The sequence below is a fragment of the Bos indicus x Bos taurus genome, chromosome X (genome assembly GCF_003369695.1).
Source record: "Bos indicus x Bos taurus breed Angus x Brahman F1 hybrid chromosome X, Bos_hybrid_MaternalHap_v2.0, whole genome shotgun sequence".
NCBI lineage: Eukaryota > Metazoa > Chordata > Mammalia > Artiodactyla > Bovidae > Bos > Bos indicus x Bos taurus.
Genome location: NC_040105.1, coordinates 37615303 through 37635484, shown reverse-complemented (window position 1 = coordinate 37635484; position 20182 = coordinate 37615303). Strand labels below are relative to the sequence as shown.

At 44.0% G+C, this 20182-nt stretch overlaps 1 protein-coding gene and 1 pseudogene across 2 annotated transcripts in view; one reads left to right on the top strand and one right to left on the bottom strand.

Moving 5' to 3' along the window:
• The window catches only part of SRPX (sushi repeat containing protein X-linked), a 141833-nt gene that overhangs the window by 82163 nt on the left and 39488 nt on the right, over window positions 1–20182 (top strand). For both annotated transcript variants that reach the window (XM_027534257.1, XM_027534258.1), the window contains 4 exons: window positions 653–779; window positions 4200–4321; window positions 5068–5247; window positions 7795–7928. In XM_027534257.1, the coding sequence (XP_027390058.1) occupies window positions 653–779; window positions 4200–4321; window positions 5068–5247; window positions 7795–7928 (563 nt within the window). The remainder of the gene's footprint in view (window positions 1–652; window positions 780–4199; window positions 4322–5067; window positions 5248–7794; window positions 7929–20182) is intronic.
• Window positions 14481–16197, bottom strand: LOC113887469 (annotated as a pseudogene).

Here is a 20182-nt window from a genome sequence, read left to right as displayed (position 1 = left end):
ATACTGGCTTCCCTGGTGGCTGAGTGGTAAAGAACCCACCTGCTATGCAGAAGATGCAGGAGGCACCAGGTTTGATCCCTGGGTTGGTAAGATCCCCTGGAGGAGGAGGGCATGGCAACCCACTCCAGTATTCTTGTCTGGAGAATCCCATGGACAAAGGAGCCTGATGAGCTACAGTCCATAGGGTTGCAAACAGTCAGACATGACTGAAGCGACTGAACACGCATGCATATCCCAGTACAAAATAAAAAGTTGAACTCGGCAGACAAGAAGGGGCAAGATGAAGGGAAAGAAGATAAATACAGAAGGGGTGAAGAAGCCCTTCAAAAACAGGGAGCACCTAGAGCTTTGGGCACTCGCAAAGATGGTGCAGTGGTAAACAACCTGCCTGCCAGTGCAGGAGATACAACAGACAAGGATCCAATCCCTGGGTCAGGAAGATCCCCTGGAGAAGGAAATGGCAACCCACTTTAGTATTCTTGCCTGGGAAATCTCATGGACAGAGGAGCCTGGTGAGCCACAGTCCATGGGGTCACAAAGAGTCCGACACAACTCAGCACAGAGCTTCGGGCATGTCTAATGGTGGGTTGGGTGTCGAACCCCAGGTTGATATTTCCTGATGATGGTGAGAATATTCTGGTTATATTTTCAGATCTCGAACCTCCTAGAATCAAGTGTCCAAGTGTGAAGGAACGCGTTGCAGAACCCAACAAGCTGACAGTCCGAGTGTCCTGGGAGACGCCCGAGGGAAGAGACACAGCAGATGGCATTCTCACTGAGTAAGTGCAGCTTGGCAGCTGGAATGAGGTTGCCCGTTTATGTGAGAAGTTCACTACCAAGAATAAGGAAGTGTGTATCTGCAGGTCAGTGTATGCTTTTGGACTAGGTACAGCACTCTTTCAGCCACACCTCATTCATTTCTTTATTTTTCTTCACTGTCTGGCATACTACATTCTTCACTTATGTATCTGTTTACTGCCTGTCTCAACTACAGTAGGTTTGAAGCCATATCCTTAATGCCCAGAACCATGCCTAGCACATAGTTGCTACTTGGTAACTGTTTGTTGAAGGAAAGAAAGGAAGTCAGAAGGAGTGGTGGGGAGAAGGGAGGAAAAGGGACAGGAGGAGGAAGAGGAAGTCAAGTGGTTAATTCACAGAAAGACTCACTGCCATTGTGTGCTAGGCCCCCTACCCAGGCCTTCCTAAGCCACCGCCTCCCTGGGAACCTATGTCTCCCAGGTGGAGCTCAGTGTCGCCCCCTTGTGCTCTGGGAGTATGTTTTAGGGCAGAACTCCAAAATCTCTTTTTTTTTGGCACCTGTTTCTTTCACAACTTTTGATTTTTAATTTTTTAATATATGACCATTAAACACTTAAACCACTTGTAAATAAAAAAGTCCTTCTTCCCCACCCCAACCCTCTTCTCTAGGACCAACTGCACAAATAGTTTGAAATACATCCCCAAAATCTTTAAAAATGGGTGGTTCCCTTCAGTGAAGTTCAGCCACATGTTGTTCTAATCTAGCAGCTGCGCCTGTGCCCCTGTGGCTATGGATGGGCCCTCATGTTCCCTGGGGGCCACTACTTTATGTCAGCATATTCACATCCATGCCTTAGAGTACATGGTCCTATTAGGCCTCCCCGCCGAGTTTCCGTCTGTGGACAAAGAACACCTCTGACTTACCCCTGGTGAGCCATACAGCAGGGCAAGGCTTTCTAGAATTCTGTCAACCCAGGCTGGGCAAGAGGAAATGTTTCTAAGCCAATATTAGCCATAACAGAACATTTTCTTCTAGGAAGAGGCTCAGTCTTTTACCCCTAGGACATTTTGTTCTGACAGCCTGATAATTTTTCCCACCATCTAGCTTAGATCATATTTGTTATGTTTCCGCTTGTAATTCCTCAAAGATAAAGTGTGAGTATTAAGAAATTATTTATTTTCTGTCGCATATATATGTCACCCCTTAAGGAGAAACTTTAGGCGATGAGGATTAAAAATATAAGTCACAGTTGCTATAACCATGTCATGCATCATGTGTGTGTGCTCAGTCATGTCCAACTCTTTGTGACCCCATGGACTGTAGCCTGCCAGGCTCTTCTGGCCATGAGATTCTCCAGGGAGAATATTGGAGTAGGTTGCCATTTCTTCCTCCAGGGGATCTTCCTGACCCAGGGATCAAACCCAGGTCTCCTACATTGGCAGGCAGGTGGGTTGTTTACCACTGAGCCACCTGGAAAGCCCTTGATATCGTCAGGGATTGGCTTTTAACAATTGTTGAATCTTTTGGAACCCAGCACAATGCCTGGCCCTTCTCCTAGCCCATAACAGATTCTTAGATTCTCACAACTGCGATTGCTATTGAAATCTGGTATAATATACACACAATATCAGGTCATCAGATGACTTTAGTTATCTAGCAAGGATATTCACCTTGGCATTTTTGTGGGTAATCTGTGTGTTACAGTTAGAAATGTGACATTTTGAAAGAGCATCTTAGTAACCCCAACCCTCTGTTCAGAGCAGCTATTGGCTTCCTAAATTCTACAGCCCAGGGCCATCAGAGCTGTGGAGCAGAATGAGTTCAGAGAAGGCTGTCTTTTCCCCTTTTGCAGCTCTTGCTTGGCCTCCTTGCTTCTCTGGCATTTCTCTTCTTTTCCTCATGTCTTTTGCAAGCTTCTGTTCTGTAGTCCCCTTCTGGGGTGGGGGGAAGGTTCTAGTGTCAGGTGCTGAGACAGGTGCTTCCTGTGAGCTCCATATTTATGCCCTATGACTGTTATTTGCATGTCACACATGAAAGAGAGTCTCCAAGAGGTGAGCGGCCACTCATGTTTGAAGTCTGATTCCTCTCAGGTTTATCTGCTTTTAAATTGTGCTTCCTGATGAGGACCTTAAAGCACCTAAGGCCCAAAGTGACATGTCTGTAATGCTGGGATGTCTGACACTCTTGTAACACCCCTCACTGCATACTTGTAAACAACTGCCTTGTCCACCTGTGTGGAAGGTTCTCTTCAATGGTGACAGTGAGAATTTCACATGCACATTGTCAGTCAATATTCTTTTCATTCCTCAGACGTGTAGAGAGAACGGAAATTATCTATTTAAAAACAATTGATCATATTGTACCTACTGATATTCTTATCAGACAACTGAGAAGAAAGATGTGGGAGTCATCCTTGCTCTGTGACCTTGGGTGGGTTCCTTGATCTTTTGGTGGCTCAGTTTCCTCATCTGTGAAATGGGTAAAATAATGCCTACATCATAGGGTTGTTGAGAGGATTAAATAAACTACTGTATATGTGTGTGTGTGTATACATATATATATACATATATATATATATATAATGTCTAGAATCACGCCAGACATGTATAAGGTTTATATACTGGGCTTCCCTGGTAGCTCAGAAGGTAAAGAATCTGCCTGCAATGAGGGAGACTTGGGTTCGATCCTGGGTTGGGAAGATCCCCTGGAGGAGGGAATGGCACCCCACTCCAGTATTCTTGCCTGGAGAATCCCCACAGAGAGAGGAGCCTGTAGGGCTACAGTCCATGGGGTCGCAAAGAGTCAGACACGACTGAGTGACTCAGCACACACAGCACAAAGAATAATAATGATAATAATAATAACTAATAATAAAGATAATAATAACTTGAGTTATTATTATGATTACCATGAAATCACAGTGAATTTGCCTTTTCCTCAGGAAAGGTCTCCACTGAGATAGAAAAAGCAAAGGAAGTTCTAGCGCCCCCTGCAGGCCCAAATTGCCAGTGACTGCTGGGACTAACCTCTCAAATGATTTCCCTCAAAGAAAATTCCCTCATCCTCCCAATCTGGCGGCAGTTCGGGTCTTCCTTAGACCAAAGGAAGGAAGACTTGAGCTTTGGGTTCTCAGCGTCTCCCATCCTCTGTTCTACATCCCCAAAAGAAAAACCAGTCTGATTTTCCCAGGAACTGGGGACTTCCATTTTCTGGTCTCAAACTGCACTTCCAAAACAAAGTAAAGCTCAGGAAATTCTCTTCTTTGAGAATTAAAAAACTGGCCTAATGGCAGTCCCTTGGAGTCTCTGTATCTTGAACAGAATGGGTGCTCAACAAACACCCATGATGGTCCTCTTTGATCCTTAGGCCATCACGGCCCGATTGTTGTTAGGGCCTACAGCGATCATCTTTGGTGTTTCTGATTTTTTCCCCCTTTAAGTGTTATTCTAAAAGGCCCACCCCCAGGCTCGCATTTTCCAGAAGGAGACCACAAGATCCAGTACACAGTCTATGACAGAGCCGAGAACAAGGGCACTTGCCAATTTCGAGTTAAAGTAAGAGGTAAGATGACTGCTTCTTGGCTTTTTTTTTTTTTTTTTGTCCTCTCTTTCTAAAAACAAAGGGAAGCAGAGACTCAAGCTAGAACCTTCTGTGAGTGCCCATTGTCAGAGGAAGACTTGCCAGCTCTGGATTTGCCTCTGATCATGAGGCTAGGGGAAGGGTGCCACCTCACTGCCTAAATTTTACAATTCAAATCCAGATGAGGTTGAGTGCAGGCAGATGATTGAAGGAGTCCAAGACAGCAGTAAGCTCATCTCACATGAGCCCATCGCTGGCTGTCCCAGAACAATAGTATTTAATAGCTTTTCCACTCCTGGGCTTCAGTGACCAGCCAAAGCCTATATAAGTCCTGCTATGAAGGAGGTTAGGAGCCCCTTAGGTAGCCCACCAGCCGACCGTGTTCTTGGTGTTCCAGAACCTTTAGGCAAAAAAGGTTTTTAAGGTTTACTTTGAGCTTCATGGTTTGGGTAGCTAATAGCTAGCCATCTTTACTCCTTCCTCTTCTGGGTTCAACCTCCTCATCTAGACCACAGGGAGCTGAATCAGTTTATCTCAGTGGTCTTGTTGGTTTGAAAAGTGACCCTCCCAAGGTCCACCCACTGGCAGATAGCCACACCTGCCCCTCCCTACACACCCGCCCAGTGTAGAAGCTGGTGTTTCTGACTCCTCCCCTTCCCTGCTTGCTTTGTGGTGGTGGAGGGGGGGCACTCAGCACTGAGCACCCTCTGGGCTTGTGTCCCACACAGTGAGACGCTGCGGCAAGCTCCATGCCCCAGAGAACGGCTACATGAAGTGCTCCAGTGACGGCGATAATTATGGGGCTGTGTGTGAATTCTCCTGCGTCGGAGGCTACGAGCTCCAGGGGAGCTCTGCCCGAGTATGTCAGTCCAACCTGGCTTGGTCTGGCACTGAGCCCACCTGCACAGGTACGAGGGCAGCTCTCTCTCCAGCCAGCAGCAGACCCTGAAGCCCCTTTGGTTCTGGTTTCCAGGACAGGGAGCCTTTTGTTCTATATACTTAGAAAGGTTCAGGGCCAGCCATATTCATCTGTTGGATGAAAACAGTCCTCCAGTAACTGGGCAGCCCATCTTGCCCACTCTCCTCCTTCACCTCTGCTCATCTGCTGATTTATCTCACATGTCCTCTAAGGAGCAAGCTGGAGGTAGGAGCCCAGGGTTCATTATAAATCAGCAGCATTATGAATTAGCAAAGTCTGCACCCTTGGGACCTCCCTGGCAGTCCAATGGCTAAGACTCTGCACTTCCAATACAGGGGGCCAAGGTTCTAGATCAGGGAACTAGATCCCACATGCCACAATGAGGAGTTGCTTGCCACCACTAAAACCTCATGCAACCCAAACAAAAAAGCATCTGTAGTTTCAGCCAGGAAATTAAAAGACGCTTACTCCTTGGAAGGAAAGTTATGACCAACCCAGATAGCATATTAAAAAGCAGAGACATTACTTTGCCAACAAAGGTCCGTCTAGTCAAGGCTATGGTTTTTCCAGTGGTCATGTATGGATGTGAGAGTTGGACTGTGAAGAAAGCTGAGCACGGAAGAATTGATGCTTTTGAACTGTGGTGCTGGAGAAGACTCTTGAGAGTCCCTTGGACTGCAAGGAGATCCAACCAGTCCATCATAAAGGAAATCAGTCCTGGGATTTCTTTGGAAGGAATGATGCTAAAGCTGAAACTCTAATACTTTGGCCACCTCATGCGAAGAGTTGACTCATTGGAAAAGACCCTGATGCCAGGAGGGATTGAGGGCAGGAGGAGAAGGGGATGACAGAGGATGAGATGGCTGGATGGCATCACTGGCTCGATGGACATGAGTTTGAGTGAACTCCGGGAGTTGGTGATGGACAGGGAGGCCTGGCGTGCTGCAATTCATGGGGTCGCATAGAGTCGGACACGACTGAGCGACTGAACTGAACTGAACCCTTGTTCCTCTCTCCAAAGCCAGTGCGCTAATATGTACAGATGATAGAGCCCCTGCTTTGCAGCACTAGCTGGAAAGTCCCACAGATCTTGGGCCTTCGGGATCTTTGCTCCTAATGTCAAATGAGGAAGCAAATACTCTACCTTCTCCTGGAGCTGTTGAAAGGATGAAATGAGGTCATCTATTGAACAATGGAATTGAGCAAGGCTTGGCATATGGTCCCGGGGTTGGGAAGATCCCCTGGAGAAGGGAATAGCAACCCACTCCAATATTCTAGCCTGGATAACAGCAACAGTAATGAAACTAAACTTTCAATAACTGTCAGCTGTTATTACTGAGGAACAAAAATTGGGCTGGATAGTGATCATAGTGTGACATTTGGACTAGCCAGAAAATTCTGGACATGGCTTCTATTTCTGTACTCCACTTTTTCTCATTTCCTAGTACTTTCTCCGGAGAAGGCAATGGCACCCCACTCCAGTACTCTTGCCTGGAAAACCCCATGGACAGAGGAGCCTGGTAGGCTGCAGTCCATAGGGTCGCGAAGTCGGACATGACTGAGCAATTTCACTTTTCACTTCCATGCATTGGAGAAGGAAATGGCAACCCACTCCAGTGTTCTTGCCTGGAGAATCCCAGGGACGGGGGAGCCTGGTGGGCTGCAGTCCATGGGGTCGCATAGAGTCAGACATGACTGAAGCAACTTAGCAGCAGCAGTGGCAGTACTTTCTCATCTTCATGCTTTCCCTTTAATCTTAGAGAGATAGAGACACAGATACATGCATCAACAGCTAAGTGCCTGAGGCTCTTAGATTTTATTAAAATACAAAGAACATCCCTCTTTACTTCCCTGTCTCATTTCCTAGGGTAGGAGAGTAATGCTCCCCACCTCCAGTGCCCTGCAAACATATTCACTTCGTAATCCCCAGAACTTGTGAATGTATTACTTTACGTAGCCAAGGGGCCTTTGAAGTTGTAAATTAAGGATTTTGAGATGGGGGAAAAGCACGTGGATTACCCAGGTGGGCTCAATGGAATCCCAAGCATCCTTAATAAGCGGGAGGTGGGACTGCTCTGAGAGGAGTGAAGTTGGAAGCTGCTATGCTGCTGGCTTTGAAGGTGGAGGAAAAGCTAGGAGCCAAGATTCTGGAAAAAGGCAAGGAAACAGATGTTCCCCCAGGGCATGTGGGTTGAGGGCAGCGGGGGAGGGGGCACAGCCCTGCGAACAGCCCTGACTTGACCCCAGTGAAACCCGTCCCAAACTTCGCACTGCCAGAATTGTAAGAGAATGTGTGTTAAGCCGCTAGGTTTGTGGTGATGAGTTGACCACAAGCAGGAGGAAACTAACACGCATCCCCACTCCCCAACTGAGTGCTCTTTGGGACCACCTCCTGAATAAACTGAAGACTTCTAGTTGAGTCTTTACCTCGGGGTTTACTTCTTACACATATGTTTCTGTGTCTCATCACAGGCTGTATGTATTGAGCCGGAAGCAGTAGAGGGTTTCTGACCTACCTGACTGTTTCTGATTACAGCCATGAATGTCAATGTCGGCGTGAGAACAGCAGCTGCACTTTTGGATCAGTTTTATGAGAAAAGGAGACTGTTCATTGTGTCCACCCCCACAGCCCGAAACCTCCTCTACCGGCTGCAGCTGGGGATGCTCCAGGTGAGTCCTGGCAGCAGGGCCGAGGCAGAAGGGAGGCCTCTGAACAGGAAGGGCCTGGCCATTTCATTAAAAAGCAAAGGCTAGATTCAATTCTTAATCCATTTCCTGGGAACTTTAGGAACTTGCACTTCAGAACTCCCACCATTCATTTCTGGGTCTGGGCTATAACCTGATTAGCATTGACACCCCAGAGCTAACACAATCGTTTTCCAAATAATGAGGTTTGTTTGTCTTCACTAATAAGCCTAACTGACATGTCCAGGTTCAGCCAAAGAACAAATTGTCTTTGCTGAACCCGGCCAGGGTATGCCTGGGAGGGAGGCCATCTATCTGTAATTTACCCAGAAGGCTGACTCAAGAACTGAGAAGAGTCCAGGGGCCCTGAGGCTCCACATGCCACTGCAGGGAGCTTCCCCAGCTCCCACAGAGCTCCTCAGAGAGGGGTGAGCATCTTTCAGAAAAGCGGTTCTCTGAACCGTGGTCCATGGACTAGCTGTGTCAGCCTGGGAGCTTGTTAGGAATGCAAATTCTGAAGCCCCCACCCAAGACACACTGGATCAGAAACTACCTGTTAGCAAGACCTCCAGGTGACTCCTAAGAACTTCAGAGTTGGGGGGTGGCTTTTCTAGGAAATGTGCCCTTCTTAGCTGTGTAAGTTTTGTAGCTACAAAATGAGGCAACCAATGTTTTATGGGAGGGGGAAAAAAGCCAGAAACTGAAAGGATTGAATTAGAACTTGCTTGATTTTTGTCCTGAAGCATGTTGTCAATAAGAGTGGCCAATCTGATTGAAGAGGTGGGATGCTGAGTTGGGTCATAGATGTGGTGCTGCATATTTTGGGAGAAATGTTTCACCCAGGTGGTGCTAGTGGTAAAGAATCCGCCTGCCAATGCAGGAGACGCAAGAGATGCAGGTTCAATCCCTGGGTTGGGAAGATCTCCTGGGAAAGGAAATGGCAACCCACTCCAGCATCCTTGCCTGGAGAATCCCATGGACAGAAGAGTCTGGCGCACTGTAGTTCATGGGGTTGCAGAGTCAGACATGACTGAGTGCATGCTTGTGCACACACACACATACACACACACGACAGTAAACAGAACCAGATGTTCAGAACAATCTTGGTTTAATTGAAGGCTACAATTTAACTTTCAGCTTTAAGACATTGAATAATAAAACTTTGTTTATTCTCCACATGTACTTGGACTTCCCATGAACTCTGAAGAGCCATATAAAAAGTTTGGGGCTCCCTTGATAGGAACCTAATTTATCTCGTCTTTACCTCCAATCCCTGCCACCTGACCTCCACCTTATGTCCCCTTGTCCCAGGTAGGGGCTTGCTCTTGGGGTAGCACAAGGCCACAACACTCCATTGTGTGGGGAACTGGCCTTGGAGGCTGTATCCCATAACTATACATTTCCCAACCTCTTCTTATTTCCATGGAAAAATAAAAAAGACAAACAACTTGCTTTTTCTCTGTTGGGCAAACTATGGCACTTGTAAGTAAAATTGTATTGACGCGCAGCCAAGGCTTGCTCATTTGTGCATTCTTTATGGCTGCTTTAGCATCACAGTGGCACCATTAAAACAGAGACCAGCCAGCCCCATGAAACCTACAGTCTTTACTCTCTGGCCCTGTACACAAAATGTCTGCTGACCCCTGCCCTAGTCTAGCCTACTCCTTCAAGTACTTGCTAAGTTACTAATCAACTAGTTGGTTAGGATACTTGATATCAAGGTATTGATATGTGACCTCCCCCTTCCAACATATTTACATTGGCATTTTAAGCAGAGCCTTCAAAGAAAGGTTTGATTGGCTTATGTGATTGTTAGAATAATAAGAATGTTTATTTCTACCGTTTTTTACATTCTTCTCCCACTTCTATCACCCCATACAGAGATATTTCCGTGGAAGTGTAATAAAAACTTGGTGTTCTCATACTTGAGGAGTTTAAACTTTCTTTCTCCCATTTAGTCATCATTCATCTTCAATTACTTCTTTGTTTCCTTATTGCCACTGCTGCTACTGATAAGACTTCCTGGCATGTGGTTGAGCAGGTCATGGTTCTTGCCAAGGACCAGCTCAGAGGACTGGAACATTTTCTTTTAAAAAAAATGAGGTATGGTGGACATCTAACATACTAGTTTCAGGTGGACAACATAATGACCCAATATTTGCATATATTGCAAAATGACCGTAACAGTAGTCCATTTAACATCCATCACCATACATAGTTACTAAAAATGGTTTTCTTGTGATAAGACCTTTCAGGATCCACTCCCCTAGCTACTCTCAAATCTACAATATAGTTTTATTAACTAGAGTCACCAAGCTGTATATTACATCCCCATAATTTTTTCATTTTATTACTAGAAATTTGTACCTTTTGACACCCTTCACCCATTTTGCCCAGCCCCAGCCCCCACTTTCGAAAACGACAATCTGTTCTCTATATCCATGAGCTCAATTTGTTTTAGTTCTTTGGGTTTTTCTTTTAAGATTGCACATGTAAGAGAGATCATATGATGTTTTCTCTTTGACTTACTTAACATAATGCTCTCAAGGTACATGCATGTTTCAAATGGCAAGAATTCATTCCGTTTTGTGGCAGCAGAGATACACTTCCTCGGTCTGGGTAGTGAACTTCTCACATAAGAGGGGCAGCCTCATTCCAGCTGCCAAGCTGTGCTTACTCAGTGAGAATGCCATCTGCTAAGGACCTACAGATCTTTTTTATTTGTGACTTGCCAACTAAATCAAATCAGAGAGGAGCAGCCTTTCCAAATGATCAGTCAAAAATAAAATGCACCTTTTTAGCCTGGTATTTCCCCTGGTCTCATTTGTTTTGCATTTCAGTGAACATTTATTGGGCCTTCCCTGGTGGCTCAGTGGTAAAGAATCTGCCTGCCAATGCAGGAGACATGGTTTGATCCCTGGGTCAGGAAGATCCCCCAGAGAAAGAAATGGCAACGAACTCCAGTATTCTTGCCTGGAGAATCCTATGGACAGAGGAGTCTGGCGAGCTATAGTCCATGGGAGTCACAAGAGTCAGACAACTTAGTGTCTTAGCCTTAGTGACTAAACAAGAACAAATATTGCATTTTATATATATCATTTTCTTCATCCATTCATCCATCAAGGGACATTAAGGTTGTTTCCATAGCTTGACTATTGTAAATAATGCGGCAGAGAACATGGGGGTGCTTATATCTTTTGAAGTTAGTGTTTTGCTTTGGATAAATATGCAGAAGTAGACTTGCTGGATCACATGGTAGTTCTATTTTTAATTTTTTTGAGGCACTGCTTTACTGTTTGCCCTAGTGGCTGCACCCATTTACATTCCCACCAACAAGACATCAGTTCACTTCAGTCGCTCAGTCATATTCGACTCGTTGTGACCCCACGGACTGCAGCACGCCAGGCTTCCCTGTCGATCACCAACTCCTAGAGCTTACTCAAACTCATGTCCATTGAGTCGGTGATGCCATCCAACCACCTCATCCTCTGTCGTTCTTTTCTCCTGCCTTCAGGCTTTCCCAGCATCAGGATCTTTTCCAATGAGTCATTTCTTCATATCAGGTGGCTAAAGTATTGGAGTTTCAGCTTCAGCATCAGTCCTTCCAAAGAACACCCAGGACTGATCTCCTTTAGAATGGACTGGTTGGATCTCCTTGCAGTCCAAGGGACTCTCAAGAGTCTTCTTCAACACCACAATTCAAAAGCATCAATTCTTCAGTGCTCAGCTTTCTTTATAGTCCAACTCTCACATCCACACATGACTACTGGAAAAACCAAAGCTTTGACTGCACAGACCTTTGTTGGCAAAGTAATGTCTCTGCTTTTTAATATGATATCTAGGTTGGTCATAACTTTTCTTCCAAGGATCAAGCATCTTTTAATTTCATGGATGCAGTCACTATCTTCGGTGATTTTGGATCCCCCCAAAGTAAAGTCATGTATGGATGTGAGAGTTGGACTGTGAAGAAATCTGAGCACCAATGAATTGATGCTTTTGAACTGTGGTGTTGGAGACGACTCTTGAGAGTCCCTTGGACTTCAAGGAGATCCAACCAGTCCATCCTCAAGGCAATCAGTCCTGGGTATTCATTGGAAGGACCAATGTTGAAGCTGAAACTCCAGTACTTTGGCCACCTGATGTGAAGAGCTGACTCATTGGGAAAGACCCTGATGCTGGGAGGGATTGGGGGCAGGAGGAGAAGGAGACAACAGAGGATGAGATGGCTGGATGGCATCACTGACTCAATGGGCGTGAGTCTGAGTGAACTCCGGGAGTTGGTGATGGACAGGGAGGCCTGCGTGCTGTGATTCATGGGGTGGCAAAGAGTCGGACATGACTGAGCGACTGAACTGAAAATAGTCTGTCACTGTTTCCATTGTTTCCCCGTCTATTTTCCATGAAGTGATGGGACCAGATGCCATGATCTTATTTTTCTGAACGTTGAGTTTAAGCCAACTTTTTCACTCTCTCCTTTCAGTTTCATCAAGAGACTCTTTAGTTCTTCACTTTCTGCCATAAGGGTGGTGTCATCTGCGTATCTGAGGTTATTGATATTTCTCCCCACAGTTTTGATTCCAGCTCGCACTTCATCCAGCCCAGTGTTTCTCATGATGTACTCTGCATATGTTAAATAAGCAGGGTGACAATATACAGCCTTGATGTACACCTTTCCCAATTTGGAACTTGTCTGTTGTTCCATGTCCAGTTCTAACTGTTTCTTCCTGACCTGCATACAGATTTCTCAGGAGGCAGGTCAGGTGGTCTGGTATTCTCATCTCTTGAAGAATTTTCCACAGTTGTTGTGATCCACACAGTCAAAGGATTTGGCATAGTCAGTAAAACAGAAGTAGATGTTTTTCTGGGAACTCTCTTGCTTTTTCGATGATCAAACGGATGTTGGCAATTTGATCACTGGTTCCTCTGCCTTTTCTAAATCCAGCTTGAACATCTGTAACTTCACCTACTGTTGAAGCCTGGCTTGGAGAATTTTGAGCATTACTTTGCTAGTGTGTGAGATGAGTGCAGTTGTGCAGTAGTTTGAGAATTTTCTTGGGCATTGCCTTTCTTTGGAATTGGAATGAAAACTGACCTTTTCCAGTCCTGTGGCCACTGCTGAGTTTTCCAAATTTGCTGCTATATTGAGTGCAGTACTTTCACAGCATCATCTTTCAGGATTTGAAATAGCTCAACTGGAATTCTATCACCTCCACTAGCTTTGTTTTTTAGTGATGGCTCCTAAAGCCCACTTGACTTCACATTCCAGGATATCTGGCTCTAGGTGAGTGATCACACCATTGTGATTATCAGTACATAAGCTTTCCCTTTTCTGTATGTCCTCAATGGCATTTGTTACATGTCTTTTTCTTTCCCCCTTTTGTAGCACTGGTTTATTAAGACTGAATCCCTATCAGTATTTGTAGACTGTCAGTAGTCACGTATGGATGTGAGAGTTGGACTATAAAGAAAGCTGAGCACCGAAGAACTGATGCTTTTGAACTGTGGTGTTGGAGAAGACTCTTGAGAGTCCCTTGGACTGCAAGGAGATCCAACCAGTCCATCCAAAAGGAAATCAGTCCTGAATATTCATTGGAAGGACTGATGCTGAAGCTGAAACTCCAATACTTTGGCCATCTGATGCGAAGAGTTGACTCATTGGAAAAGACCCTGATGCTGGGAAAGATTGAAGGCAGGAGGAGAAGGGGACGACAGAGGATGAGATGGTTGGATGGCATCACTGACTCAATGGACATGAGTTTGAGTAAGCTCCAGGAGTTGGTGATGGACAGGGAGGCCTGGCATGCTGCAGTCCATGGGGTTGCCAAGAGCCGGAGATGACTCTGTGACTGAACTTAACTGAAACAATGGGGGAACTAAAGCATCAAAGCAAACACATTAAGGATCATACATAATAGATAAACCCTTAAATTTTCTTATTCCCTATATTATTATTCCCCTTATTATTTATTTGCTTAAGTAATTCAATGCATACTGACAGCTTAAGGTGAAAAGTGTCGGATTCGTGATCTCCAAAGATTTAGCTTTGGGACCAGGGACCAGGCTTGATCACTCAAGAGCTTTTGTGTAGCAGAGTTTTATTAAAGTATGAAAAGAGACAGAGAAAGCTTCTGACATAGACATCAGAGGGGGACAGAGAGTGCCCCCCTTGCTAGTCTTAGCAAGGGAGTTATATACTTTTTTAATTGGTTATTGCAGTAAATCAAAAGAATGTCTCAGGGTTGTAAAGGTCTTACCAGACCCACTCCCACAATATACATTTTAAGATAATGGGATTAGAACTAACAATAGAAAGATTTTACCAGAGCTGCTCCCATAATATATATTTTAAAATGACAGGATTAGTCAGAAGTTTCTCAAAAGGGAGAAACATGTCCTCAAGCAGGATACATTGTTGTTATATAATCATTGGTACAGAGTTTAAGGGAAAACATATCCTTGAGCAATATGAGTTGTTTTGTTGTATAATCATCTGCTCTGGGCTTAAAGAAAAAAACCCTTTGTCCTTTTCTCCTCCTTGAAAACTCCAGACCCCTTTCTCCTCCTCAGGACTTCTTATCAGCCTACCTAGGAACTGACTCTCCAATACTTAACCAAAACTGAATTGCTTAAGAAACATTTCTGAATAGGCTGCAGAGCAGCCTATCTTTCTGTGCCTTTATCTTTTGTTTGACTTCCAGCAATTCTGCCTGAATAGCTCTATCTTCTGGTGCCATCTCCTGGGCTTTCTTAAAGTCAGACAATGCTCGATCGTATTCTTTGAATCCTGGCCACCCTTGGGCTCTATGGTACAGTGCCTTGGTGTTTGCTGAATCTGTTTCAAGGACCTCCAAGCAACTGTCAACCACTCCCTGCCAATCAGACATTTTCAGTGGACATCTTCAGTTTGCAAGCTCCAATATTCAGCACACAGCTTAAAGCAACAGGCTGCAGCTTTGATCCACGTGCTTTCTCAGCTGCAACTTTTGTGCCTTCCACATACCTTAAAACTTTGGTGTATTTTTTTTTAATGGCCATCACTCAGTTCTGGGATTTGAATAAAGAATTTCCAATGTTTTTTAAGTGTTCTGTTACTGATAAAATTTCATCTACATCTTTTAAATCTACATCTGCATCCTCCGAAATCTCGATGACTGTCACCAGAACTATCTTGGGGGAATATTCCCTAATCATCCCCTTCCTTCAGTTTTCTGCATTCTGCAATAATGCACAATTTGGCAGTTTTTTGACCTTTCATCTCCACATTTTCCCAAATCCTTGCCACACCCATTCCTTTCATCACTTGCCCAAACAACACGTGTTTCCCATGAGTGAGGAGTCGGAACTGTCATGATGAACTGAGAATCGCTTATCTTGCAGCCTGCATTTGCCAGGCTCAGTAATTCCGCCTCATTATGCTGATAATGGAAGTTTTCATCTTCAAATTTTTCATCATAAATATTTTCTCCACCTGTCCCATTCTAATTGGAGAAGTCTCCACCCTGAATCATAAATTTATTGATTTGATGAAAAGGGCATCCTTTCAATTTCACCACTTCCCTGGTGGCTCAGACGGTAAAGTGTCTGCCTAGTCTGGGAGACCCAGGTTTGATCCCTGGGTTGGGAAGATTCCCTGGAGAAGGAAATGGCAACCCACTCCAGTACTCTTGCCTGGAAAATCCCATGGATGGAGGAGCCTGGCGGGCTACAGTCCATGGGGTTGCAAAGAGTCGGACACGACTGAGCGACTTTTTTTTTTCAAATAGAGAGGTTTCCCAATAGTGAGTCCGATGCCTGTTTCTCCTGTACCTGACTGCTAAGTCACTTCAGTCATGCCCAACTCTTTGCGACCCCATGGACTGTCGCCCACCAGGTTCCTCTATCCATGGGATTTTCCAGACAAGAGTACTGGAGTAGGTTGCCATTTCCTTCTCCAAGGGAATCTTCCTGACCCAGGGATTGAACTCATGTCTCTTATGTCTCCTGCACTGGCAGGAGTTCTTTACCACTACCACCACCTGGGTAAGTGTTCTGTACACAATTTTCCTGTACACAATGCTTGAAAAATTTATGCAGTTTGGGGCATAATATCTGCAAGCAATTTTAAGGCAATTAGACCATATTGTTCCCCTCTAATATCCAGATTGAAGAAGACTAGAGGGTTATTGGGGTTGGAGTGCTTAACTGGGGTGAGGAGGAGACAAGTGCAACATTGTGGCCCAAGGACACCATTTGCAAGTGACTCAGAGCACTGCATGGAGAAGGCAATGGCACCCCACTCCAGTACTCTTGCCTGGAAAATCCCATGGGCAGAGGAGCCTGGTAGACTGCAGTCCGTGGGGTTGCTAAGAGTTGGACACGACTGAGCGACTTCACTTTCCCATTTCACTTTCATGCATTGGAGAAGGAAATGGCAACGCACTCCACTGTTGTTGCCTGGAGAATCCCAGGGACGGGGAGCCTGATGGGCTGATGTCTATGGGGTCGCACAGAGTCGGACACGACTGAAGTAACTTAGCAGCAGCAGAGCACTGCATGGCCACAGCACAGCACACTGCATCCATGTAGACCAGCTGTGCTGTTATGTGTCTCTTTAATGATGGCCTTTTTTTTTTAATTTTTTACTTTACGGTATTGTATTGGTTTTGCCATACATCAACATGATGGCCCTTCTAATAGGCATTTGGTGTTGTCTTATGATTTTGATTTGCTTTTTAATGACTAGTAATATTTAGCATCTTTTCATGTATCTGTGCAATGGCACCCCACTCCAGTACTCTTGCCTGGAAAATCCATGAATGGAGGAGCCTGGTGGGCTGCAGTCCATGGGGTCGCTAAGTGTCCGACATGACTGAGTGACTTCCTTTCACTTTTCACTTTCATGCATTGGAGAAGGAAATGGTAACCCATTCTAGTGTTCTTGCCTGGAGAATCCCAGGGACGGGGGAGCCTGGTGGACTTCCGTCTGTGGGGTCACACAGAGTCGGACATGACTGAAGCGACTTAGCATGTATCTGTTGGCCTTTCATATATTTTCTTTGGAGAAATGTCTGTTCAGGCCTTTTGACCATTTTAAAATTGAATCATTTATTTGCTGTTGAGTTAAATGAGTTCTTTAGCAATTCTGGATATTAATCCCTTATCAGATAAATGGCTTGCAAGTGTTTTTTGTTCCCATTTTGTAGGTTGTCTTTATACTTGTTGATAGTTTCTCTTACTGTGCAGAAGCTTCTTAGTTTCATGTAATCCTACTTGTTTTTTTGTTTGTTTTTTGTTTTTTCATTTTGTTGCTAGTGCTTAAGGTGTCATATCCAAAAATCATTGCCAAGAGCTATATCAAGGAGCTCTTTTTCCTGTTTTTTCATCTAGGAATTTCATAGTTTCGTATCTTCTATTTAAGTCTCTAATCCATTTCAAGCTCATTTTTGTAAGAAGTATAACCTAAGGTGTTAGTTTCATTTTTTTACGTGTGAATATCCAGTTTCTTCAGCACTAGTTGTTAAAAAGACTGACTTTTCTCTATTGAGTATTCTTGGCTCTTTTGTCAAATACAAGTTGACTATATATCCTTGAGTTTATTTCTGGGCTCCCAATTCCTTCCCATTTGCTTTTTTGGGCGGGTAAGGCTGTGTTTTTATGCCAGTACTATACTGTATGCAGGTCAGGAAGCAACAGTTAGAACTGAACATGGAACAACAGATTGGTTCCAAATAGGAAAAGGAGTATGACAAGGCTGTATATTGTCACCCTGCTTGTTTAACTTATATGCAGAGTACATCATGAGAAACGCTGGGCTGGAAGAAGCACAAGCTGGAATCAAGATTGCCGGGAGAAATATCAATAACCTCAGATATGCAGATGACACCACCCTTATGGCAGAAAGTGAAGAGGAACTCAAAAGCCTCTTGATGAAAGTGAAAGAGGAGAGTGAAAAAGTTGGCTTAAAGCTCAACATTCAGAAAATGAAGATCATGGCATCCGGTCCCACTTCATGGGAAATAGACGGGGAAACAGTGGAAACAGTATCAGACTTCATTTTTTGGGCTCCAAAATCACTGCAGATGGTGACTGCAGCCATGAAAGTAAAAGATGCTTACTCCTTGGAAGTAAAGTTATGACCAACCTAGATAGCATATTCAAAAGCAGAGACATTACTTTGCCAACAAAGGTCCATCTAGTCAAGGCTATGGTTTTTCCAGTGGTCATGTATGGATATGAGAGTTGGACTGTGAAGAAAGTTGAGCACCGAAGAATTGATGCTTTTGAACTGTGGTGTTGGAGAAGACTCTTGAGAGTTCCTTGGACTGCAAGGAGATCCAGCCAGTCCATCCTAAAGGAGACCAGTCCTAGGTGTTCATTGGAAGGACTGATGCTAAAGCTGAAACTCCAATATTTTGGCCACCTCATGCGAAGAGCTGACTCATTGGAAAAGACCCTGATGCTGGGAGGGATTGGAGGCAGGAGGAGAAGGGGACGACAGAGGATGAGATGGCTGGATGGCATCACCGACTCGATGGACATGAGTTTGAGTGAACTCCGGGAGTTGGTGATGGACAAGGAGGCCTGGCATGCTGCAATTCATGGGGTCGCAAAGAGTCGGACATGACTAAGTGCCTGAACTGAACTGATACTGTTTGAAGTACCATAGCTTTATAGTATAGCTTGAAATCAGAAAATGTGATGCCTCCTGCTATATTCTTTTTTTGTTGTTGTTGTTCTATTCTTTGAGAATTGCTTGGCTATTTAGGGGTCTTTTGTAGTTCTGTACAAGCTTCAGGACTGTTCTCCACCCCCATCCCCACTTGTGTAAAAATGCCTTGCATTTTTTCATAGATTGTTCCAGCCTTCTACCACTGAGAATAATGTTAGCTCTAGACTAGTCATTTATGACCTTTCTTATGTTTAGGTACTTTGTTTCTATACCAAAAAATTTTTTTAAAAAATCATGAACATAAGTTGAATTTTGTCAAATGCTTTTTCTCCATCTATTGGGGTGAGTTTTTCATTCTATTAATCTGATATATCACATTGATTTTGTGTCTGTTGAGCCATCCTGCATTCTAGGTGAAATTCCACTTGGTCATGCTGAGTTATCCTTGTAATGTGCTGCTGAATTCAGTTTGCTAATATTTTGAGAAATTTTGCATCCATACTAATCAGGGATATTGATCTGTATTTTTCTGATAGTGTCTTTTTCTGGCTTTGCTATCAGGGTAATGTTGACCTCATAAAATGAGTTTGGAAATATTTCTTCCTTTTCTACTTTTTTTGGAAGGGTTTCAAGGTTACTGTCAATTCTTTACAAACATTCTTTAAATGTTTGGTAACATTCATTAGTGAAGCTATCTGGTCCTGGGCTTTAATCATTGGGAGATTTTTAATTTTTTAATTATTTTATTGATTTAATCTCCTTACTAGTAATTGATCTATTCAGACTTTCCATTCCTTCATGATTCACTCTTGATTGTTTTTATGTTTCTAAGAATTTTTCCACTTCTAGGTTGTCGAATTATTGGCATAGAGCTATTCATAATAGCCTCTTATGAACTTTGTATTTCTGTTGTATCAGTTGTAATTCTCTGACATTTACAGTTTTGTTGATTTAGTTTTTTCCTTAGTTTAAGGGAGTGTCAATTTAATTTATTTTTCAAAGAACCAACTCTTAGTTTGGTTAATCTTTTCTACCAATTTTCTGTTTTCAGTTTCATTTATTTTTGCTCTAATCTTTATTTCCTTCCCTCTGCTAATTATGGGTTCAGTTTCTTTCTCTAGCTCCTTAAGGCATAATTAGGTTGTTAATTTGGGAAATTTCTTGCTTTTTAATGTTGATTTTTATTGTTGTGCATTTGAGTTTTCATATGTTGTCTCCATTTTTGTGTCAAGATACTTTATTTCCCCTTTAATTTCTTCCTGATCCATATGTTATTCAGGAGAGTGTTGTTTAATTTCCATGTATACATGAATTTTCAGTTTCCTCTTGTTGCTGCTCAGTCGTGTCCGACTCTGTGCGACCCCATAGATGGCAGCCCACCAGGCTTTCCCGTCCCTGGGATTCTCCAGGCAAGAACACTGGAGTGGGTTGCCATTTCCTTCTCCAAAGTGTGGAAGTGAAAAGCTAAAGGGAAGTCACTCAGTCGTGTCTGACTCCTAGCGACCCCATGTTATTGATTTCTTATTTTGTACCACTGTGGTCAGAGAAGATACTTGGTATAATTTCAGTCTTCTTAAATTTTCTGCTGCTG